Genomic DNA, 24,983 nt, shown 5'->3' with positions numbered 1-24,983 from the left:
GGAGGACGTGGCCAGAGACCCCCGCGGCTCCGGCGCTTCCCTGGCGAGAGGCGGCTGCCGGGCTGAACGCGCGCACACGTGCTGAGGATCGCGGTGGAATTGAGCCTTGCAAGGGAAAGGGAGAACAGACGGGTCCACCTGGACCCGGCCACAGCCGGATTGTTTTTGGACCCAGCCAACCCCTCACATTTGCACTGCCTAAACGGAGAACAAGCCTAGCTATCCCTGTTCCTCCCCCAAAAAAACTTCCCCCACCCCCCCCCCCCCGGCAACAGTATCACAGAAACCCAGATTCGGCTCATTTGTGGCCCCAACTACCCAAATTCTGATGCTTAAACAGAGAACAAGTGGGGGGGCACACACACACAGACACCCCCCAAAGCACAAAACTCTGGATCTGGCACCTTGATCCCAACAACGTGTGGTCACAATCCTTAGTCCAAACTTCTGTTTGAGCGAAGAATAAGGTAGCCAGTCCTGTACTTTAATAATCTGGACTCTAAATTTCCCCAGCACAGCAAAAACTAACAAATCTCTCTGATTCTGAACCTGGATCCTGCCAAGTTTTAGCTGCAAACCCAGCTTGTGCCCTCAGAGTACAGAAAAGTGTTGCTTCTAATATTCCTCCAGAGCGGTCAGGACCCCAAGCACACCCAGATCCAAGGAAACTGCAAGATCTCTGATTTGGTATCGGTACCCTGCTGGATCTAGCTAATTTCTGAATGCAACACCCCCCCACACACACACAAATTATTTTCCTCCTCTACAACAGGATAATCCAAATCCCAATGAATCATGGTACAAGGAACCTCTCAGAGGCAAGGGATCAAACAAGGTTTTTGCAGCACCGTTGTACCAGGATGCCTTGGGACCTGGGCTTTTTAGGTGAAGTTGGAGCAGTGCTTCTATATCGTGATTGGGAAATTGCAGGGCAAATTGGGAAATTGCAGGGCACATGCCGTTAAAAATTCCCAGATTTGGGGAAATTTCCCAGGATATAGAAGCACTGAGTTGGAGTAGTTTAACTTGATCTCCCTGTAGGCCGCAAGATTGGAGAGCTTGGGAGAACCCAGCTTTTATCCAGACCTGCTATCTCGGTTTCAGTGGCTCAGGTGCCACGGCCCCAGGGTGTCTGACCCTTTCCATCCACGCTTCAAATAACTATGTGATTAATGGCCGTCTGTGACTTTTTTCAGGTGGATATGCTCATTTGTACCTCGCCTGTCTTTTGTGTTTTGGGGTAGGGAAGCACTACTGAGAAACTTGGAAAGTTTCTTCTCTACAGTCCTTTCCTGTTTATAATAGAGATTTTTGTGAACCCCCTTCATGATTGGGGGGGTGGAGGGATAGCTCAGTGGTTTGAGCATTGGCCTGCTAAACCCAGGGTTGTGAGTTCAATCCTTGAGGGGGCCATTTAGGGATCTGGGAGAAAAATTGGGGATTGGCCCTGCTTTGAGCAGCAGGTCCCTTCCAACCCTGATCTTCTATGTGCTTCTGATCAAACACCCTGCAATTTTATTGCACATTGGCAAGACTGTTAAATGCGAGTCTCAATAAACTTCCTTCCACTGGTTGAAGAAAAACCTCAAAATATTGCCTGTTGAAATCTACCTCAGTGGCAGCACAGTGGAATGGGCCTTTGTGTTCAGACTAAGAATCTGGTACTAAATAGCATCTCTTCTGAGTATTTATTATTTGTGTAGACCTGAACAAGAGGTCTCTGTCCCGAAAACCTTACAGCCAAAGTCAAATGCTGCAAATGTTTACGAATAGAGCATAATGCTTACACCAAGCGTCCCAATGACTTCAGCATTTCTGTGGATGTATGTTAGAGATTATTTTCCCCTCTCAATGCCCGCATAAACTCAGCAGCACAACCACCCAAGTTATAAACTAATGTTTCAGGTCATAAACCAGCCACTAACTGCGTGGAATTAGGAATGTTGTTGTACCCCTGTTCGTCTCAGGAGGTGAGAGTTATGAGGTAGGTGAGATAATATCTTTTATTGGACCAAATTCTGTTGGTGAGAGAGACAAGCTTTCAAAGTCCACAGGGCTCTTCTTTTCCAGGTTTTCTCTCCCCCCCCCCCATTTGTGCTGGAAATGGCCCACCTTGATTATCATACACATTGTAAGGAGAGTGATCACTTTAGATAAGCTATTACCAGCAGGAGAGTGGGGTGGGGGGAGAGAAAACCTTTTGTAGTGATAAACACCCATTTTTTCATGGTCTGTGTGTATAAGAACATCTTTTGTATTTTCCACGGTATGCATCCGATGAAGTGAGCTGTAGCTCACAAAAGCTTATGCTCAAATAAATTGGTCAGTCTCTAAGGTGCCACAAGTCCTCCTTTTCTTCTATTATGGGTAAATTGTTCCATAGTTGTCCACTACAGGAATCCAGCCATCTTTGTTTGAAGTATGTGATACCAACCACTGTCAGACAGAACACTGAACTAGAAAGATGACTGGTCTCATCTGGTGTGGCAATTTCTGTGTTCCCATTCTTTTAAAATAAGTTTATTTGCTGTGTTACCTTACTAAACTTTCTTATAATAGTGTACTGCTATATTGCATACTTCCCGCTCATTAATATTAAGATTCTTTATACCTGAAGGTAAATATCCAATGGCTAGAAACTGAAATTGGACAAATTCAGACTACAAATAAAGCATATGTTTTTAACACTGAATGTAATTAAACATTGGAGTAATTTACCTCGGGAGGTTGTATATTCTGTCACTTGAAATCTTTTAAATTCAAGACTGGTTGTTTTTTCTAAAAAATCTGCTCTAGTTCAACCAGAAGTTATGGGTTTGATGCAGGAATCACTGGGTAAAGACTAGATCATCATGGTCCCTTCTGACCTTAAAAATGTATTACATACAGACTTTGGTATTGATTTGGTTAGTATTTATTCAGGTCAATAAATCTTACTGCAGACTGAAGTCAGTATCTGCTTAGCATCTACTACTGAATTTCTTATGATCAATTGAAACAATGCTGCCCAGAGAACTAAACTTGGGAACATTAGCTTAATGGTGGATACATGGGCAGGATTGTTTTTTGCAACCCATCAGAATCACCATACATTACTCATGGCTGCCATAATTAACTCTCTCCATGAATGAGCAAGTCCCCAAGGTGGCTTTGGAAGTTTATGTTTTGATAAAAGAGGTGTATTGGCCACAGGTAAACTATTTAGGTTGCTAGAAACAAATTAACAACCATTTTAAAAAACTGGCTTTACTGTTCATGAAAGATACCAGATTGACAGCTCTTGAATTTGAAGTTCCCAGGGCCTGACTGTCCTTTCATTTATATCAGCTATAGACATTTACCAGCTATAGACAGTTCTGGTCATCCCAAATCAAACAACACAGTATTCAGGGTGGAGGTGTTTTACTGCTTTATATAATGGAATGATCATCTCATTATTTTATATTCCATTGTTTATACATCCTAACATTTACCTTGTCTTTTTCACATCAGCACTACACAATGAGTAGGTGTTTTCATTCCACTAGTCACAAATAAACTCAGGTCTCTTTTCCAAGTAGTCAGACATCAGGGATGTGGATAAATAGTTCATATCGTTCCTTCCAATGTGCACTTGTCAACATTGAATTTCATCTGCCATGGTGTTGCCCACTCATCTGGCTTTGTTAGATACCTGTGAAGTTCCTCACAATTTTCTAGTCTTTACTATACTAAACAATTTTTTGTCATCTGCATATTTGGCCACCTCAGTCTTCATTGACTCTTCAGTGTTTAATATATTATCGTTCATGATCTTGGTCTTAGTACAGGACCTTAGGATATCCCCTCTCCTTGCTGTGCCATGATAAGTATTCCAGAAGGTGGGAGTCTAGCAAATTATGACATTAGCCCTCTGCAGTAAGCTAGTATTATCTCCATTTTACAGATTGAGAAACTGAGACAGAGAAGTCAAGTGACTTTCCCAAGGTCACCAAGTTTCCTTCCTTAGTGTCCCCCTTCCCAGCTCTGACACCACAATCATTTTCCTGAAATTCCAAGAGTTAGAGGCAGAATGAAGAGAAGAACTTGGATGGCCTGACTCCTATTATTCTCGCACTAATCTTTAAATCATACTTGCCCTCTTTGCTGTGTGGATGATCTAAGATGAGACTGAAGAATTAGCTTCCAGGATGTTTTTGGAAAGAAGGAGAAAGAGTAATATCTACTGTGTGGGGAGAATTAAATATGACATTTAATGTTTAGTCCTTTGGATATGCGTAATGTAATCACATGCAATAGCAGTAATAAATGAATATTTTTTCTCCCCATGGTGCTTACGAGTGCTACATATCCTAACAATTTCTCAAAACTATGTTGATAAATTGGAAACACAGTGATGGAGGCAACAAAGACAGCCAACAAAAATATAATTCATTCACTTTATCAGGGAGATTAACTACGAGGAGAGAAGCCCTGAAATATGAACAGCCCTGTTCTTACAAACCAGACACACTATATTAGAAGAGATAAAGCTACACATTTTTGAAGAGTATTAAACATATAGATGAAACATATGCTTATGCAACCACGGCTACATATATTTTTTGGAAATATTTAACTACCTCTGATCGAGAAGAGGAGGGTGTTGCATACTGGAAAAAATAGTAGTACAGAGGACTGAGTGAAGAACAGCAAGAACAGAATGGAAGAAAAGGCCAGATTCTGAACTCATTGTCCCCTCCAAGTCCATTGACTTCAGTGGAGTTACTTCTCATTTACAATGCTGTGAGAGCAGAATATAGCCCCAGAATTTCAGGAGTTACACACAGATGTTTTCTATCCTTCCTATGATTGTAAAAGTCACTAACTACTTGGGGGACAGCTGAATTTCGCTGGAGACCTTGGAAAGAATTGTGAATAAGCTTTATAGCGACTGCTCCTTGGATCATGCCAGTGAGTTTTTCCATGTAGACACTAGAAAGAAAGCAAAGCAAAAAACAGCCTTGCTTCATTTGGTAAAACCTTATGGAGATTTAGAATTATGAAGCGTCCTTTTGAAGTTAGAAAGGAGTCAGATAAGAAGCCAATCTAAAAACGAAAATGCTTGGAATAAATTCCTTCCAGTGTGGAACACAGATAATATCATTAAATGACATAAGTGGTCCACTCAAGTACCATCTGACAGTTAAAGTAGATAGACAAAGGTTTGATAGCAATAAGATCTTAGGCAGATCTCTATGGTAAATTAAGCTGCAAGATTACCAGGGTTATTACAGTGCACTTAGTGTAGGGTGTTATTTCCTACTACTCTTACTGTACATAGCATGTTGTGGGCTTGATCCTGAAGTCATTACTCAGGCAAAACTCTTATTGATCTCAGAGGGGAGTTCTGCTTGAATGAGGAGTTTCACGCCAGGCCTTCTATCTGAACAACCTTTCTGTCCTTGTGTCACTTTGAAGCCTACAAAAACAATGAGGAGTCCTGTGGCACCTTAAAGACTAACAGATTTATTTGGGCATAAGCTTTCATGGGTAAAAAACCGGACAGTCTCTACGTAAAAGAATAAATGGACACAAATCAGACATCAGGAATGGTAACTTACAAAAGCCAGTAGGAGAACACTTCAGTCTCCCTGGACATTTAATAACAGATTTAAAAGTAGCCATCCTTCAACAAAAAAACCTTCAAAAACAGACTTTAAAGAGAAACTGCAGAGCTACAATTCATTTGCAAACTTAACACCATTAATCTGGGCTTGAATAGGGACTAGGAGTGGCTGGCTCACTACAAAAGCAATTTTCCCTCTCTTGGTATTGACACCCCTCATCAATTATTGGGAGTGGACCACATCCATCCTGACTGAATTGGCCTTGTCAACACTGGTTCTCCACTTGTAAAGTAACTCCCGTCTCTTTATGTGCCAGTATATTTATGCCTGTATCTGTAATTTTCACTCCATGCATCTGAAGAAGTGGGGTTTTTTTACCCACGAAAGCTTATGCCCAAATAAATCTGTTAGTCTTTAAGGTGCCACCGGCCTCATCATTGTTTTTGTGGATACAAACTAGCACGGCTACCCCTCTGATACTTTGAAGCCTCAAATGTCTATTGAGTCAGTGTGAAGCAAAGGAAACATCTACAAGCATGGATTTGCCATCTGTTGCCATCCAATTTTTATGTTGTCAGCCATTTTCACTTCAAAAAGTACCAGTAGTAAAGGTAAAAAACTGGACAAGATTCATTCCGAAGCATAATTCAGCAAATGGAATACTGGTTGGCTCAAAAGATCAATGGGATGCTTGTTAACAGCCAACCCATGTGATTTTTAGGACAATATCCGTGTGCAGTGGAATTGACATGACTTCTTCGTATTTTTGTACCACGCAAAGAATCATGTATACCATTTTCCAAATGGGATAACTTTTTCCAGAGTGCAGCAATTAGAAATAATCTGAATTCTCTAGTGCCAATGTATTTGGCCTTTGGCTTTACGCCTTATTACATATCCCAGATAAGAACCACATGCCCTGTCATCAGTTATTCATTAAATAATATTATTATTTAGTTGTGAAGTTCTGACCATGTGGTTAGTGTTGTGCAAGGCACAAACATGAAACTTCTAAACTCTCCAAGGCATGGCCAGTCTAGAAGATGTACAAATAAGAGAAAGTGCCCTAGAAAATGTTAAGGAAATACCATAGATAATGCATTAGGCTGGGACTGTCAAAGGGAATTTGGCATGCAAATCCATTTGGGAGCTGAGTGCCTAACTCCTGTAGGCTCCTTGAAAGACCCAGTTTTAATCATCAGTGTTTTCTCTTTGTGGGCCTTGCAAAAGTAGTTTTGTTGTTGTTGTTGAGCAGGGATTTGACTGAGGGAAGTATGGAGACCTGTCCCTCAAAAACTACAGCACCGAACTCCTTCACCCACTCACAGGCTCTTTCCCTCCTTCCTCCCCTCAGTCCCTAACATCCCTTCCTGTCTTCCTTGAAGGCTGGTTTTCTCCCACAGCTCCACCCCTTTGCCAGCTGGTCCCTTCCTACGACAGACCCCAATCCCACATAGATGAGCCTATCTTCCTTCCACCATATGTCCTAGGCTCCAGCCATCCCCATTTTGTCTCCATCTCCTTCTATCAAACACCCAGCCTCCATCCCCCACACAGTGGATATGAGCATTCGTGTGTGTTCTTGACAAACACAGCCAGCCGCTAGTCAAATATCATGCTCCCATTCCCTGGGCAATTCTATCTAGCTGTGGCCTGAGACATTTGTGCTCCTTCATTCAGAGGACCCTTTCGGTAACTTATTCCATATGGATTTTGAAACCGTTTAGCCAGAGCTTCTCCCTCCACCTCCTTTCCCATGCTCCTAATTTTCAAATTAAGCTCTCTTGTTTTTGTGGCCTTCGTCTGAATCAATTTGATTCATCCTGATTAATCCTCTTCGTTCTTCTAAAACCACTGGCTGAGTCACAGCAAGATCTCATTTCAAACAAGAATATGCCAAATCTCCCCAGTCTAGCTTCATAATTTACAGCTGAAAGACCTGGTATTATTCTCATTCTCTCTGCTTTATCCCCTCAAGTGCAACTGTAACCCTCTAAGACACAGGGGTTGGTCCCATACACAGTACTCTGCATGAGAGCTCACCAGTGTCTCATGGAATAACAATACCACCGCATTTGATTTATATTCTGTTCCTACAAGTAATGCAACCCAGCATTCCGTTCAGTTTTTTCACTACAGCCGTGCATGAGGCTGAAAACTTTGGAGATTTTTTAAAAGAATATTTTTCTAGATTTATTAATCTACCTTTATATGCATTTTACTGCATTGACCCTTTGTAGAGCAAGCATTTAACTAATCCCTGTATAATGCTGAGCGCATCATATCTCATTATCTGGCTCTCCAGCTTCCAGCTTCTAAACCTCCCTTTCTTTAACACTATCCAGATAATACATGGAAGCAATAAAATGACAATTGAGGTGCCATATACAGCAAGAGTCATTGGAGGTATTAAGTACTACACCTATTATAACACAACTGGAGCCAGGTATTTCCCAAATTACGTATACACGTGTATTAGTACCACCTTGATTACTGTTCAGTTAATACCCACCCTGCTCTCAAACACAGCCTACACAATGGGTCAGTATCCAGAACAGGGGTGGCCAAAATACGGCCCATCTAACATTTCTGTCTGGACTGTGACTATCATTTCTGTCTGGCCTCCTTTGCTCCCTTGCGATCTCCAGGCTGCTAAAAGTCCCGCAGCGCAGCGGGGTACTCAGGTAGGCTGCCTGCCTGTCATGGCTCCACGCCGCTCCCAGAAGCGGCTGGCTGCTGCTGACATGTCTCTGTACACCCCTGGCGGGGGCTGGAGAGGAAGAGACAGCTCTGTGCGCTGCCCCTGCCCCATCCTCTTAGCTCCCATTAGCCAGAAACCAGCCAATGGGAGCTGTAGGAGCAGTGCTTGCAGGCACAAACAACGCACAGAGACCCACTGCCCTCCTCCCCACAAGGAGCGCGCAGAGACTTGCCAGCAGCAGCCAGCCACAGCCGCTTCCGGGTACGGCATAGGGCCACGGCATGCAGGCAGCCTGCCTGAGCCCTGCTTTGCCGCCAGCTGGGAGCCGCCTGTGGTAAGGGCCTCCCAGCCAGAGCCTGCACCTCGAACCCCCTTCCACATCCCAACACCCTGCCCCAGGTGAGAACCCCCTCCTGCACCCAAACTCACTCCCAGAGCCCACACCCCTTCTATTAATATAATAGAAATGTGCAGGCAGTGACGACTTACCAAAATTCATGGAGTGACACATGGAGCCCCCTGCAAAAATTATTGCTCACCCCTAGTCCAGAACATTTCTTCCACCTACTCACCCACCCCTTGGGGTTCTGGTTTGTTTTTTTCCCTTGATTTAAGGAACACCAAGCAAACCTTAGTCTGAGTATCCTGTCCCCAAACTGATTGCTTCCAGGATTTCTCTCTGCAGATCCTCCTCTCCATCTCCCTATTCTCTCCATTTCCAAAGGCAAAGTTAAGATTGTGGCATGGGTTTTTTTGTGGTGTATAGTGGTTGTGGTATTGGTGAAGTGCATGTCTCTGGGTGGAGGAGCATAGGGTATGTACAGTTGTGTGGGAAGTCTCAACTTTTTATTTCCTTGACTTTTAGGTTTTGTGTTAGATATCGGGTCACCTTAACTGACACACCATAGTGTTTGCCTGCAGCAGCTATATTGCTTAGAGACACAAATTTCTATAAACGAACCTACTTAATAAATCTGTGTCGTTTTGTATAATCCCAATAACATTTATTGGAGACACATATATATATATACACATACACACACACACCGAAGACCGCAGCTTCATTAAAACTTTACAGTGGGGGAGGAAATATCTTTTAATGGACCAGCTTCTGTTGGGGAGAGAGACAAGCTTTCGAGCCATGCAGAGCGCTTCTTCAGCTAAAGAAGAGCTCTGTGTCACTCAAAAACTTGTCTCTCGCACCAACAGAAGTTGGTCCATTAAAAGATATTACCTCACCCACCTCGTCTCTCTAATATCCTGGGACATACACAGCTACAGCGACACTGCATTCATCATTAAGACTTTGTTAGCTATTAAACAGGACTAGGCAGATACCATTCAGCTTTAAAATATAACGCAATTAAACAGAAAATATCAACCTAAGGAGGTTAAGGATAATCCACTGATGATGTCTACACAACATACATACATATGTATTTTGGAACATAAAGTGCCTCTGTACATATTTGGATAATAGGAAATCCCTGGATGTAAAAATAGTGAATTTAAGAATTGGGAATTGAAAGGACCAGTTCAAATTAAAGATTTTATGAGTGAGGACTCCATTTAATCTTTGAACACTTAAAGTAAGAATCTGGAATGCTTCCAACTCAATTCTTTATGTTACAAGTGACAGATAATATTTCTGAACTTAGAAGGGAAAAAGAGAGAGTAATTGTAGTAATCCATCTAAAGCTGGAGCTGTGCTAATTAAAATGAAAACTAAAAACATAGCATTTCAGTAAAGTATAGTATAGCTCAAGACGACAAAACTGGACAAGCCAAGGGAGAAAGAGATGTAGGATTTCAAATTACTGAAGAAAATTTGACTAGCATACCACTTAATATTATGCAATCATCAGTCTGTACTAAATGTAACCTTTTTTTAAATAGCTCTCCATTTCTTTTCTTTCTTTTTTTTTTTTTAAATTTCCAGGACATTCCTCATAATGTTTCAAATTGCAGAGCTCTACAGGCTTCCGTGTATCGCTACCCTCACAGAAACGCAAGGCTCACATACAGAATATGCAAAAATAAATAGGCAAAAGGATCCTTAGTCAAGCAGGATCTTTATATTAAACTTTGAGAGCGCTGTGAACCTTGATAGTATGTGATTATGCAAGTGCAGTACATGAATATGTAAATACTTCACATTATGTAATACTTTCTAAATGAAGCATTCAACTCAATTTACAAATGAACCGAGATCCTGGGGAGTTAAAAGTATTATTACCCCATTTTTCAAGGGGAAAGGCAAAGCAAAAAGAGGTTAAGGTTAAGGCAAAAAAAGGTTAAGGTTTGGGGGAGGGATAGCTCAGTGGTTTGAGCATTAGCCTACTAAACCTAGGGTTGTGAGTTCAATCCTCAAGGGGGCCATTTAGGGTTCTGGGGCAAAATTGGGGATTGGTCCTGCTTTGAGTAAGGGGTTGGACTAGATGACCTCCTGAGGTCCCTTCCAACTCTGATATTCTATGAAAAAACATTTTCAAACTTGGGGGCCTAAAAGTTAAGCCCTTACATCCACATTTAGGTACCTAAATGGGTGGCTTAAGCTAGCAAATGCCTTAATTAAGACCCCCAAATTTGCAAAGTTTTTGCCTAAATGACTCATCCAAGGAAGGGTAGGGATTCTACAGCTCAGCCAGAGAACAGAACTCTGCACCATTGCTCTAGCCCCTTTATGCAGGGTAGAAGGATCCTAAAATCCCAGTTCTGGCTCCTGGGGGGGAAGATTCCCCACATGTAGGAACTGTGGAAGACAGCCGTCTTTCTTCTGAGGAACCCCTCACAAACCCCGGCTTCGGGAGCAGGCTAGGGCAGGGCTGAGCACCAGAGCGATAGCATGCAGCAGTGTGGAAATTCTAGGCAGTGCTGCAGCCCACAGGATAGTCATAGAAGGTTGCCATAATTTAGAACCTCAGACAGGGTGACCAGACAGCAAGTGTGAAAAATCGGGACGGGGATGGGGGGGTAATAGGAGCCTATATAAGAAAAAGACCAAAAAATTGGGACTGTCCCTATAAAATCAGGACAACTGGTCACCCTACCCTCAGAGCAGTCCATGGCCAAGTGGGTGTAAAGCAGCATTAGTCTCCCTCCTACAGCTGTGAGTTCTGTGCTAAGTCTCTTAGAGGCAGAATAAAGACTCTCACTCCTGGTTCCCAGTCCTGTGCTTTACCCATGATACCATCCCTCCTCTTAGATGGAGGTGACCTATAAAATAAAACCCATTCTGGGGGAATATACACACATATATATGTATTCTCCACTTTTAGTATTAGGTGTTAATGCATAACTGAATCAAGTTCTTTTACATTCCTGATATAAGCTACAAGTTATCACCTTTTCTTACCTTTTCCCCTTCTTGCATTACTTTGTCCCCTTCTTCTCTGATTTATTCTGCTCTTCTGTACACCATTTTGTCTCTCGTTTTCCTAATCCTCCTTGCCTCAGTTTCTTTTTTCTCTCTTTCAGAAGCATCATCTTCCTTCAAGTACATAAAAGATTGTTATAAGGAGGAGGGAGAAAAATTGGTCTCCTTAACATCTGAGGATAGGACAAGAAGCAATGGGCTTAAATTGCAGCAAGGGTGGTTAGATTGGACATTAGGAAAAACTTTCTGTCAGGGTAGTTAAGCACCGGAAAATTGCCTAGGGAGGTTGTGGAATCTCCATCATTGGAGATTTTTAAGAGCAGGTAGACAAACACCTGGCAGAGATGGTCTACATAATACTTAGTGCTGGTCTACACTACCGCGGTAAGTTGACCTAACTTACGCTACTTTAGTTACATGAATAACGTAACTGAAATCGATGTAGATTAGGTCGATTTACAGCGGTGTATACATCTTGCTGTGTCGACGGGAGACACACTCCCTCCGACTTGACTTACTCTTCTCGGGGAGCTGAGTACTGGAGTTGATGGGAGAGCGCTCTGCCATCGACTTAGCGGGTCTTCACCAGACCCGCTAAATCAACACTGCTGCATGGATCACCACAGTGCTCATCTACCGGTAAGTGTAGACAAGGCCTTAGTCCTGCCATGTGTGCAGGGGACTGGACTAGATGACCTCTCAAGGTCCCCTCCAGTCCTACAATTCTACGATTCTCATTCTTTGTCTTTGTTATTTAACCCTTCTCTTCCGTCTACACCTTCCATGTTACTTTGCCTTGTTTTCCTTTTTTTCTGTTCTTGAAATACCCTTTGATCTCCAAATTCTTCTTTCTCCATCCCCTTGGCATTCCATTGTTTCTGTCTGGTCCTCCCATATCTCTTTGCCTATTGCTGCTTTGTACTGATCCCCTCTTTGGTGTCTTATCGCTCATAATTTCTGTTTCTTCTTTTCCTCTGAGGATGGGAGGTATCTCAATACTGATTTGCCTGCTTCCGCGTCATCTCCATTTTCTCCTCCCCCAAAGGTACTATTGTTGCCTTTGAAGGGAATAAGGGTAGAGTTAGGAAACCATGGGCCCTCCTTTTGTATCCTTTTTGCTGACTGCCATCAACTAAACTGTCCCACTCATGTTTGGAAACCACATTAGCACCTCAGCTAATTAGCCAGCTGATAGCAAACAAGAAGCTTATGGTGTCCCTAGCTCAGGTAGCAGTCCTCATGCAGCTATGAGTTGGGGAGGGTGAGCACAGCATCAGAAAGGAGAAAGGGGACACTACAAAAATTGAGATACCTATAACTATGGACTTTGTAGGCTCCAAAGGCTAAATCTAAACAGCTATAACCCAAGTTAGTTGTAGGATACAGTAACAATATAAACCTGATCACAACAGCACTTTCATTAGTGACAGCCCAGCTCCTCATAAATCTTCCTACTGTAAGGTATATTCTTACATGACTTTTTTCCCAAGAACACCTTTCACAGCAGGAAGGGGGTGTGGCTAGCCCTCTAAATTAGATACAAAGACAACACACATGCACACACACACACAGCTGTCACTCTAAAGTAGTCATTTTGTAGTTGATTATTTGCTGAAGCCTTCTTGTTTTCAGCTGGTAAGTGCCTGTAGTTCCTGTTGTGTTTTCCCTTTCTTACTTCTAAGGAGCTGATATGATCTCCCTGGTGATTTTAGGAAAAATAAGGAACTTTTATCCATACCTACATGGTTGTTTTGAAAGTCCTATGTTATGAAAAAGGCTAGAAACGCGCTTTTTAAATAAAAGCTGAGGTTATAGAGGGGGTAGGGAAAAGTGTGTCCTTTTGCTGCTCAGCATTAGTTTGGTGGAACTGTTGATGGTAATAGAGAAAAAAGGAAGGAGGGAAGGAAGATAACTTGGCTTTGGACTCTGAGCCATATTAATTACTGGTGTCACTCTATTGTCTTCAATGGAATAGCTTAAGATGACTGGGACACCCAAGAAGAGATGTGACTAGGCCCAGGTACCTTAGTGGAAGTGTGATGTTTGCAAGGCATGCAGGATTTAGAAACTCTTGTTTGGTGCTAAATGCCAAAGTGATACAATGATAACTCAAGAAAACAAACAAAAAAACTCCCCTTCCTATCCACAAGACAAACCCTCTTTCTTGCCAGCAGTCCATTTTGTAAGCAAAAGCTTCAGGACTAAGCTCTGGTCCCACTGACATTAATGGAATTTGTTTTCCTTAACTTCAGTGCAGTCATTCAGGATTCCCTCCCCTCACCCCCAAATAAATAACCTTCATGGTAGATTGTCAGTTTAGTCATTGGGCGCTCGCTGAATGGGGGGGAGGTAAACTCCAGAGCTGTCCGTGTTTCACTCTGAGATTTTTGATTCAAAACCAAAACTCAAAACAAAACCATGCGGCTCTAAGCCTTGTGTATCGGGGTCACTAAATTTTGCCTGGTTCTATTGTTCACATGCTAGTTGCTTTGTTTAACATATGCAGCATTTTGTAGTTCTGCTGCTGATAAAATAAATATACTGAACAAATGCTGCGGACTTTTAACCCAATCCTGTGACATGCTATGAGCCTCTGTGGAAGCTGGGTTCCTCAACAGCTTCCAGGAAATGCACAGCCCTCTCGTGACCAAGCCCTTTTTTCTCCTGGTCTCATAGCTCCTGAGTCTCCTCTCACACCAGTATTGTACCAATGTAACTCCATTGATTTCAATGGAGTTACGGTGGATTTACACTAGTGAGATCACGATCCAGGGTCATAGAATCAGACCATAAGGATCTGCTTAACTAGGGCTGGCTGATCATTTTCCACCAAAACTGTCTTTTGATGGAAAATTGTTAATTAATCCAATCTGCCTTCCATGAACACCTGGAACCTTTGGAGAACAATCAAAAACCAAAATATTTTGCTTTAGAAATGTCACCACCTTGCCTCATTTCCCCATTTTCTTCTGCAGGCAAGGTTCCCCAACCAGACTTTACCTCCAATGGTGCACCACACAGCTGACCAAGAAGGGAGGCCATTGTGCATCATGGTAGACGCAATCTGTCCAGTCAGCAGAAGAGAATGGGCACATGAGGCAGATGAAGTAGAACTCCTATGAGGCATCATGGCTGTATTTCCAAACCAAAATATTCTGTGTTTTGGCTGCTAAAAAATTCCAACTTTCAGGGGGAGGGGGCAGAGAGGATTAAAAACACTTTCCAAGCAGCTCCTCTGCTAACACAGTAAAAAATTTAAGGTTATTTTCCTCTCAAATGCCAGTTTGTCAGGGGAGCCTTTTTGATGAATTAGCTGCCCCAGGAGGCTATGGTCAATAACTGTGTATACCCCATCTTACTGATCTTCACAAATGTTACTTCTTGGAACCTATCAGGTTGCACTGCCTTAACATAGGCAAGTTAACACGCCATTATCAAATGCACCAAGGTCACCAACCTCCACCGGATGATCAGCTTGATCCTTTAATATTATGGATTCCTTGAGGAGATTGGAGTTCTCTCCGCTGGAAGCAGTAGGCCACACAGAGCACAGCCCACCCGCTTACAGACCTAGATGGACTGAAACAACTTCCCACCTTAGCCAGAAATGTGAAAGGAGGGTTGGGGGGGGAGAGAGGAATGAAGTTTCATATTTCACCTACCACTTCTAACAGAAAACAGAACAGGGTGGAGGGAAAAGAGGCAAATCCCTAGAGAGTGTAAGTGCTGGCCTCTCAGGTCAAAACTGGCAATCGTGCCAAGTCCTGTCACACTTATCTGAGAAAGGAAACAAATGAGGGAATGAATGGGCATGTTTAGCCACTAGGTGTTACTATTGCTCCATGGAACGAATGTGATCTCAGCAATCGCTTTGCAAAAAGAACTACTAATGTTTATTTCATTTGCAGGCTTTGCAGCTATAACTTAAAATTAAACTCTGCCAGCCAAATTCTGCCCCAGTGCGATGTTGCAGCCCACAGAAGCAATTATGTCTGCAGTGTGTAGCTGGGATGCAGATTTTGTCATAGTGTTTCTGCTTCTAATTCACTGCGTTAAACAGAAATACTCTGACCACTTGGATTTCTCTGCCAAAGTTTACAGGGAGGCACAGGGCCTGATTTCCAATTAGGCACAGAAGGCACATGCCTAAGAGCACCGGTGTTCTAGGGGCGCCTAAAAGTTAAAAGTGGGTTAAAGTTTCATTTTTTACAGAAAACACGAAGGTCAGCTGTAGGCGGGGGATGCGCTGAAGATGCTGTGCCTAGGGGCGCATAAGTGAGGGAAGGGATGCAATCTGTTTAAATGTGAGGAATGGAACAAAGTAACAGGTCTTTTGTTGTTTTTTTAAGGTAAGTCTGTTCAGATTTTAAACACTACTGCTTTACAGATGTTTGCTGAAAAGGAGATACAGTACCTTTAACTGACTGCTAGTCTCTTCTTTGTCCCCCTTTAGACTAAAGAGAGAGAGGCTCAGAGTAAAGGCCAAAGCCAAGCATAATGCTTTTGAACTAGCAATTTAAGAGAATATGGATTGCTGGGGGAAATATATCAGTAATTAATCTGAAAAACCAAATACCTGAATGGCTTAAATTGTTAAAAATCATTAGATTGACTTTGGGTACAATTTTCAAAAGCACCTATGTGAGTTGGGAGCCTAACTTCTATTTTCAAAAGTGATTTAGGTAGGTAAGAGTTTAAATCACACTTCTGAAAATTTATAAGATATGATCCTCTTACTCCCTTGTGCTTGATATAAAAAAAACACACGCACTTTATATCATCTGACAACTCATTTGATTATGAAGATCACAGTTGCTTGTTGGGTAGATGTGAAAACAGCCCTCTTTCCTTTAACCAGTGGTTAGGTTTTATTGTTACCTCTTGCTCAGATTTTTGGCTCTTCCGCACTGTTGTCCGCATTCAGGCCCACCGACAGTGTGCATGCATTCGGGGGGATGACAAAGGGGTCAATTGCCCAGGGACCCAGCAATTTAAAAGGGCCCGGGGGGGAGGGGGGGAAGGGGATAGATACACATTTTTAAAAAAAAAAAATTAAGATTTAAAAAAAAAAAAAGAAATTTGGTTTCCTGCTGCTCTGTACAGGGCGCCGTCCCTCGTTGTGCCAGTCACAGTTTGCCAGAGCGCTGCTGCACCTTGCTGGTCTGGCAGGGAGTCAGCAACAGCAGCCTGGGAACCGTGGAGCTTGCCGCCGCCTCTGGCTGCTCGGGAGCCGCTGTGTCTGCCATGGTGGCTCTCCGGCTGTGGGGCTGAGGCTAGGGAGACTTTAAAGAGGAACAGGCTCCCTCTGCGCTACCTGATTTCCACCCCCAGGGCTGCAGCTCCTCACCAAACACAAGCCAGCAAGTTCAGCCACCCAATCAAGCCGCCCTAAGTTTGCCAAGAGGCAGCCGGGGCCAGCCCCCGATTCGCTACCGCTAGCACTGGCTGACGAGCCGCTATCATGAGCACAGGATGAGGGGCCACCTCCACTGCTCAGTCAGGGAACGAGGGGTGGGTTTTCCCTCTGCCTTTGCCCCGGCCGCCTCCTCGGAGATCTCCCAGTAGATGTGGCACACCAGGCCTGCCATCTCCTCATTGCTCTGGGTGTTAATATCCCACAGCAACGCAAGTATTGTACTGTATATTTTAACTTTGTTGGTCATATTCAGTTACATTTTGTATATCAGTTTTTTCCTTGTCTTTAGCTTACACATGAATCACGATTAGGTGTTTAATTAGCCTACCTGATACTTTAGGTGTTTTCTTACTTTGTGCTTCTTTAAATGTTTTATATATTAATAAATTTTAGTCCATAAAGTATTTATTTAATTTAAATATATAATTCAAAATAATAAATTCTACATCTTATATTTAGACTCACAATTTGTTCAATATTGGTGCTGTAACTGGGAAAAAAGTTAACTAGATTAAGCAACGTCACAATTTACGCATAGTGGGTTCTAAGGTGTTATGAATAGGACAAAACGTCGTGTCCGTATGCTCAGCCATCCCTCTCTAGGGGGAACATTGACTGTTCTGCCCTGGGGCCCAGAGTTGCTGTGGGCAGGCCTGTCCACATTAGAACCATTATATCCGTTTCTCTTTGTGCACTGCTAGACATTACAATGGTTACATGTGCCAGCTTATAAGTGTAAAATTGTCCTAGTTTTCTCTCTTTGGGTCACTTCTGTCTTTTCTCTGAAAGCAAGTGGAACAGGCATGTAGCATATAGTCTTGCAGCAGAATGAACAAATTACAAATTGACCTAATGAGGTGTGAAATTGGGATGAGGTGGCTGTATATTTCAAAAAGCAGAAAAATGCATCCCAATCTGCTAAAACAGAATCAAATATCTGGTTGAGACTAAGTGCAGCTGGCTTTCTTGCATTATCTTTCTCTCTCATAACTTGCCCTGGAAACAATGGATTATTTCTGATCCTTTAAATGTGGCATAAAGACACCCATGCTCCTGGGACACTAAACAATCCTAAACCACTTTATGTAGTGAGTGAGACAGCAAATACTGGAAACACAGTAATCCTCTCACTGGGAACAAAACAATCCTGTTTCACTTTTATTAATAGCACTAGTAAACATTTATATTATGGTAGCACCTAAAGGCCCAATTTGAAAGCTTGTCTTAAACTGTTACTGTACCTGGGCTCTAAACAGCTCTGAAGCAATCCATCTGGTTGCCAGATGTTTTTACCTATATGCTGGGCCTTTAGAATGCTTCCTGCTCCCTCAAAAAAGCCTTAATAAGAAACTTTGCCTCTTCAGTGCTCATGCTGGTGCCTTCAGGAAATTCTGTAGACAGTATCACAAGATCAATGTGTTCTGAAAACTATACCAGAGATTGGCATTTCTTACAGCCGATCTATATATTTTATGGCTCAGAGAGGTAGCCAGTGAGTGATTCATAATCTTCTAATATATTTATCCTCAGGGAAGTACTGCTAGCCTCACTTCTACAGTGGACTAGGCTCAGATCCACAAAGGTGTTTAGGTTTAGGCTCCTACTTTCGTTTGATTTTGATGGAAGTTAGGAGCCATTGTGAATTTGGTCCTAACTGACTTGTGCAAGGTAACACAGGAAGTCTGTGGCAGAATAGGAAACTGAAACCTGGGTTCTTGAGTCCCTGGCTAGTGCCCTTAACGGTTGAGCCATCTTTTCAGGTTCTGTGATAAGAGTCTACCTCTATAAAGCCAGGAAAATGTTGAATAACCTTGTGAAGAAAGTTAGCCAATTTCCTGACCTCATCACAAGGTCTGGTCTAGACACAGATGTGCACCAAAATAACCGTACAGGTTGTAATTCGCCCCTTTTATTGTTCTGTGGAGATGCTTCCGGCTGAAAATGTTCCAATTTTTGCTTTAGTTGTTTTTAAAAAAAAACAAAGCCAAACCTGAAGCTAAATCAAAATGGGATCTGTTTTAGTCCCAACTAAGAGCACCCAACACAGAGGAGTGCAGAACGAACAGAACGGGTGAACCGCCCCCCAGTGCAAGTTTCCGGGCAAAGCTGCCCTGGGACACGAATGACTAGAGCAGGAACTCAGGGGCTGGAGTGAGAGAAGCGGGGAGAGCCGCTAAACACCGGGCAAGGGGAGGGGGAAAGGGGCTGGAAGGAGACAAGTGTCAGGGCCTGGAGAAAAGGGGAGGGGAAGACCTGGGGGCGGGGTCACATGGAGCAGGGAGGGGCTCCCTGCAGCACGTGACCCCCCCCCCCCCCCGGCCACGCTCCGCTCCAATGGCGGGGCGGCTTCCCTGCGCCCTTGGCAACGACGCCGCGTTGCTAGGGCGCCGTTTGGCGCGGGGCGAGCTGGCGGGAGGCTCCGGCGCCGCGCGGCCCGTCCCAGGCCGCCGCGGGAGCGCGCGGGATGCTGAAGGCCAAGATCCTGTTCGTGGGCCCCAGTGAGGTGAGTGCGAGGCCCGGCCCCGCCCGGCGGCTGAGCAGAGGCCCCGGGGAGCCTCCTCGGTCCCGAACCCTCCCCGCCCCCGGGAACAGCCCCCAGGCCCCGTGTGTGTGTGTGTCGGGCCCTCCGCCCCGGAGCCTCGGACCTGCCCCACCGGCCCCCCCCCCCCCAGCTGGGTCCCCATCCCAGAGCCTCGTCGGCGCCCCGTGTGATTAGCCAAGCTCCCCCCCCCCCCCCCCCCGAGCCTTGTCTGTGTCTCATCCGAGTGGCCAAACGGGAGGCCCTGGGTCTTGTGTGTGTCTCCCCCTCCCCCGTCAACATGAACAGCCCAGCTGGGAGCCCACAAGGATCCAAGCCCACAAAGATCCTATGGGCCCCACCCCCGTGGACAGGGAAGTAGCCCCCACCCACCCCAAACAGCACAAATCATGTTCCAAAGTGGGATATGCAGTCTGCCCTGCCCTTCCCCCTGAGCCCTGCTGCAAACTGTGGGTGTTGTTTTTATTAACACGAGTGCCTTTTGCTCCCGTTTCTGGCAGTCTGGAAAATCCGTCTTGGCAAACTTTCTGTCAGAGAGCACAGAAGGCATTAGCAGCTACGTCCCCACTCAAGGAGTGAGGTGAGTGAAGCTACGCACCATGTATACTGAAAGGAGACCTTTAAAATGGTTCCCCCAGGGGATGTCACGCTCTTTCCAGGATGGCCTTGTTGTAGAGTCTTATCATGCTCTAAATCCACTTCTGTTTTTAGGATCCTGGAATATGAGAAACCAAATATGAATGGCAACAGTAAAGGGGCGGGGTGTCGATTTGAGCTGTGGGATTGTGGCGGTGATCAAAAGTAAGTGGGTTTTAGTGTTCTTGACACTTCACATCATTTTAACAAAGGTGGGTGAGGTAATATAATTTATTGGACCAACTTCTGTTGGTGAGAGAGACAAGCTTTTGAGCTTACACAGAGCTCTTCTTCACCCACCTTGTCTCCCGTATATCATAAGAACAGCCATACTGGGTCAGACCAAAGGTCCATCTAGCCCAGTATCCTGTCTTCCGACAGTGGCCAATGGCAGGTGCCCCAGAGGGAATGAACAGAACAGGTCATCCTCAAGTGATCCATTCCCTGTCGCTCGTTCCCAGCTTCTGGCAAACAGAAGCTAGGGACACCATCCCTGCTCAATCTGGCTAATAGCCATTGATGGACCTATCTTCCATGAACTTTATCTAGTTCTTTTTTTAACCCTATTTTAGGCGTGGCCTTCATAACATCCTCTGGCAAACAGTTCCACAGATTGACTGTGTGTTGTGTGAAAAAATACTTCCTTTTGTTTGTTTTAAACCTGCTGCCTATTAATTTCATTTAGTAACCCCTAGTTCTTGTATTATAAGGAGTAAATAACGCTTCCTTATTTACTTTCTCCCGCCGATACAGCTTCCGCCTCCCGCCGATATAGCTTTCGCCTACTCTATAGGTAGAGTAGTTACGTAGACAGGAAAGCGCTCACCCATCAATGTAATGTGTCTTCATCAGACACCATAAATTGGCGCCGCTGCCATTGATGCGATTTAGCACGGTAGTGAAGACGAACCTTGAGACAAGGTCACTCCCTGTCTCTTAAAGCAGTAAAATACTTGGACAGCATCAACTTAAAAATCACACTTTTCTCTGAAGTCTCTTTTACTCACCACTGAGTAACTGAAAGAGGTTAGAGGAAAAATGTTTTGCAGTTTTTTCAGTTTGCTTGCTTTCTGCATTTGACAACTCTTTTAGATTAAGTCCTTTGTGGGAGTAGCCTTGTACATATTTCTGCAGAGCTAAGTACAGTTGGGCCCCAGTCTTGATTGGGACTCAAGTGCTAATACATTTTTTTTTAAGTCAGTCTTTTTGCCCTGTTGTGGTGGTGGAAATGTGAGGGAGTAGGTTTATAACAGCCAGGAATAGAAAATATTTTTAAAAAGGAAAACTTGGTTGTAAAACCACAAATTGTCAGGGGAATTCAAGGGCAGGTGTAGAATCTGAAACTCCTTCTAACTCACTTTTTGAACTGTTACTAGATCAAGTTGATGGTGATCTTTGAGAGCTTAGCAGGCATTACTCTAAGAGCTCAGCAGGAGTTGTAGGTGCACAAGGAATATGGGATTGGGACCTAGATGACTTGGGGGACACCAATCCCTTAAACTGATCCACCTGGCTAGATACATATGCCTGTTGAAGTCAGTGGGTCTCTGTGAGTGGAAGAGTCTGCCTGAGATGATAAATTTGTAGGAATGGGACCACGCCACAAGTCAGCTCTTTAAGAGAAGGATTTAAACACATCTTTTACCAAATGTTACATTGTACAGTAGATAAAATTTAGCAATTTAAGCTAAAGGACGTGTTGACACAAGAACAAATGGCTATAAACTGACCATCAACAAATTCATGCTGGAAATTAGAAGATTTCAGCCATCTAAGCAGTGAGATTCTGGAACAGCCTTCCTGTAGGAGTTGTGGGGGGAAACAACTTAATTAGTTTTAAGAGAGCTGGACAAATTTATGAGTGCAATTGTATGGTGGGGTTGCTTGTGATGGGTTTAGTGTGTGTGTGGGTGCTACTTGGTGTGGATGGCCTGTGATATACAGGTGGTCAGACTTGATGATTTAGTGGTCTCTTCTGGCCTCTGAGTCTGACTAAATTAGGAGGCTTATTGGTGTTTGTCTAGAACAAAAATGTGTTTGAAGTTTTCCATATTGACAGCAAGCTTCCCTAATTTTTATAGGTAAAAACACTGACACCGCTGTGTTTGAGGAGAAACAAAATACATAAACTATGTGGAGTTTTAAGTAAATATTAAGTAAAAACAATTGCCAATTTTGGGTCTACCAACCTTACCATTTTCCATTTACCTGCTTTTCAAGGTTTGAAACTTGCTGGCCAGCTCTGATGAAAGACTCCCATGGTGTTGTAATAGTCTTCAACCCAGAAATGCCCAGTCACCTAAAGGAAATTGAAATGTGGTACTCCTGCTTTGTGCAGCAACAGCAGTTACTAGATGGCCAGTGTCTGCTAATTGCACACCATAAGCCAGGCAGTGCAGGGGACACAGAAAACCTGTCTTTGGGTAAGAAGATGAAACAGAGGTTTTTAATTATCACTTAACTTTCAAAGCTGGTGACTCTTTTTGACTTTATGCATTTCTGTAATTTCTTCTATTTGAGAACCTGAAAGTGTAACCATGACGTAACAGGTAGATAGGTAAATATATCCCTATTTCACAGATGGGAAAACAAGGTTATTCAGAGAGTTTATGGCTGAACCAGGAATAGATCTCCTGATAGCAAGTCCTAAATAACACTTCATCCCTTGCATGAGGGTTTCTAACTTTAATATGGTCCCTCTGTAGTTTTGTCTATATAGCAACGATTTGTAGAGGCATTTTAAATCAGCATTTTATGAGCACCCCAGGAGTAGCTCAATGAAATAAGAGATTATCTTCCTTGCACTTACAAAGGTGTCTAAAAACTCAATGTTACATACATCTAAATTGAAGCCATCTAGTCCAAATGAGAGTAAACTGCTATGTCACTAGTGAAGATGGAAACAAAGATGGATTTGAAAAGTTAGGGACCTCATGCTCTTTTCTGTTATATTGCATTACACCAGTATAACTGACTTAAGTGGCAGTGCTGTGATGTACACCGGTGTAAGGGAGAAGAAAATCAGTCCCCAGATCTTTTGATGGAAGAAGCTTACTGCATCCATGAGACAGAGATTCTATCAAAAGGTCCTGTTTTAATTTGGCTTTACAACAGGAGTTTCAAAGAAGCCATCTAGAAATGGTTAACATGAAGAAATATGGAGGAAAACATATTTCAGAAAATGACATCTAAATAAAAGATAATAGAACTATACAGTATCAGAACTTGCAAGGAGAGGCTGTAAGTGTATAGTGCACAATAAAAACTAAAAAGCAATTCTGGAAAGTGTTGTGTGTGTCCACAATAAAAAAACATATAGAATAATCAGACCAGAAAAGTAAAGCTTCAAGAACTGTTCCCACATTACAGCAGATTAAACCTCCATTGACCTGTACTATACACTTTGTGTTTACTTTCCCCTCATTGCCACTTATCTAAGATTTTTCTGAGTTTGGTAGTGCATAAGCAATTTATAATTTGAATAGTTAAATCACAGTGGGTAGATCTACTTGTTCCAAACATTTTTAAGATTTAAATGTAAAAATACTTTATAATTTCAAAGTGATTAAATAGTATCTTAAATGAATTGATTAGAATTCCTACATATTGGCTGGATTTCACTTTGTATCTAAATATGTGATTGCAAAATATATCCTTTCAGTTTTTCAAAGGATTTATCCATCAATGAACTTAGTTCATTGTATTACTGATGCATCATTTTTTAAATGTTATATGTTATGCTGGACAGCAGTATCTTAATGCATCTGGATTTCCAAATGCTTTGAGTAGGATAAACAGTCCTGTGAACTCAAGAAAACTGTAAATGCATTTGTATTAAAGTGAATATAGTAACCTTTATTTTTAATTTTTTGTGTGTAACTTCAAAGCTTCACCACTGAACAAACTGAAACTAATACACTCCAGCCTGGAAGAAGATCCTGAGGATGTCCGCATGGAATTTGTGAAATACTTCAAAAGCATTATCAGCTTGCTAAATGAGAGCAGAGACAGGGAAGAGATGTCAATTATTACCTAATGCTGGAAGAAATACTGAAGTAAGAGAGATACAGTACTTCTTTCATTATGGAATCTGCCCAATCCAGGAAACAGGAATTAATCTTCATCTCTGGCAAATGACAGTCCACAAACATTAATGAGTTTATTTTCCCAAAAGCAAGTAGATGCACAACTTAAGACTCCTCATGAGAACCCGCTATTGACTTCTAATGAACTGCTATCCCCAAGAATTGCATGTAAGTCTAGGAATTTGGGTAAATTAAGCTGCCTCCTGGCATTAGATGAAGAGAACAAGAATGTATTTTCTAATAAAACATTGATCTAGACCTAACTGTATTTAATCATATTTTTTGGTGCAGAGACTAAGGGAGTGGTCACTTTTTTTCTTTCTTTTTTTTTTTAATTCACTCATTTTAAAAATATTCTTATCCTTTTCTATACAGTGCTTTTAAAAAAAAGTCCCAGCCTGCCCGTAAAGTTTATGACTATCTGAAGCAGTCGCATGATGTGTCAGTGTCAGCTGTGAGCTTACATGGATAAGACGTGGTTTTGGAAATCATTAGAAAGTAGTGGGAACGTGGATCTGTGAAGAAGTTCGCTTGTGGAATCTCTATTTAGTGTCCCCCACCTTTTTTCTCCAACGTGGGAAGCGAATATAATTTTATAGATTTGTGTTCTGGTAACAAAAATTGCAGTCTTTATCCTGACAG

At 42.9% G+C, this 24,983-nt stretch overlaps 1 protein-coding gene across 2 annotated transcripts; it reads left to right on the top strand.

The window, feature by feature from the left end:
* The first annotated feature begins 19,436 nt into the window (after positions 1–19,436).
* On the top strand, positions 19,437–24,604 carry IFT22 (intraflagellar transport 22). 2 transcript variants are annotated; one of them, XM_048824255.2, is made up of 5 exons: positions 19,437–19,584; positions 20,121–20,200; positions 20,332–20,421; positions 22,477–22,679; positions 24,144–24,604. In XM_048824255.2, exons 1-5 carry the CDS (start codon positions 19,546–19,548, stop codon positions 24,290–24,292), a joined length of 561 nt encoding a protein of 186 aa, XP_048680212.1. In that variant the 5' UTR covers positions 19,437–19,545; the 3' UTR covers positions 24,293–24,604. The 2 variants fall into 2 exon arrangements, with proteins under 2 accessions (XP_048680212.1, XP_048680213.1); XM_048824256.2 differs by lacking the exon at positions 20,332–20,421.
* Positions 24,605–24,983: the final 379 nt, after the last annotated feature.

Source organism: Caretta caretta, chromosome 17 (genome assembly GCF_965140235.1).
Source record: "Caretta caretta isolate rCarCar2 chromosome 17, rCarCar1.hap1, whole genome shotgun sequence".
Lineage (NCBI taxonomy): Eukaryota > Metazoa > Chordata > Testudines > Cheloniidae > Caretta > Caretta caretta.
This window is presented reverse-complemented; position numbering and strand designations above follow the sequence as displayed.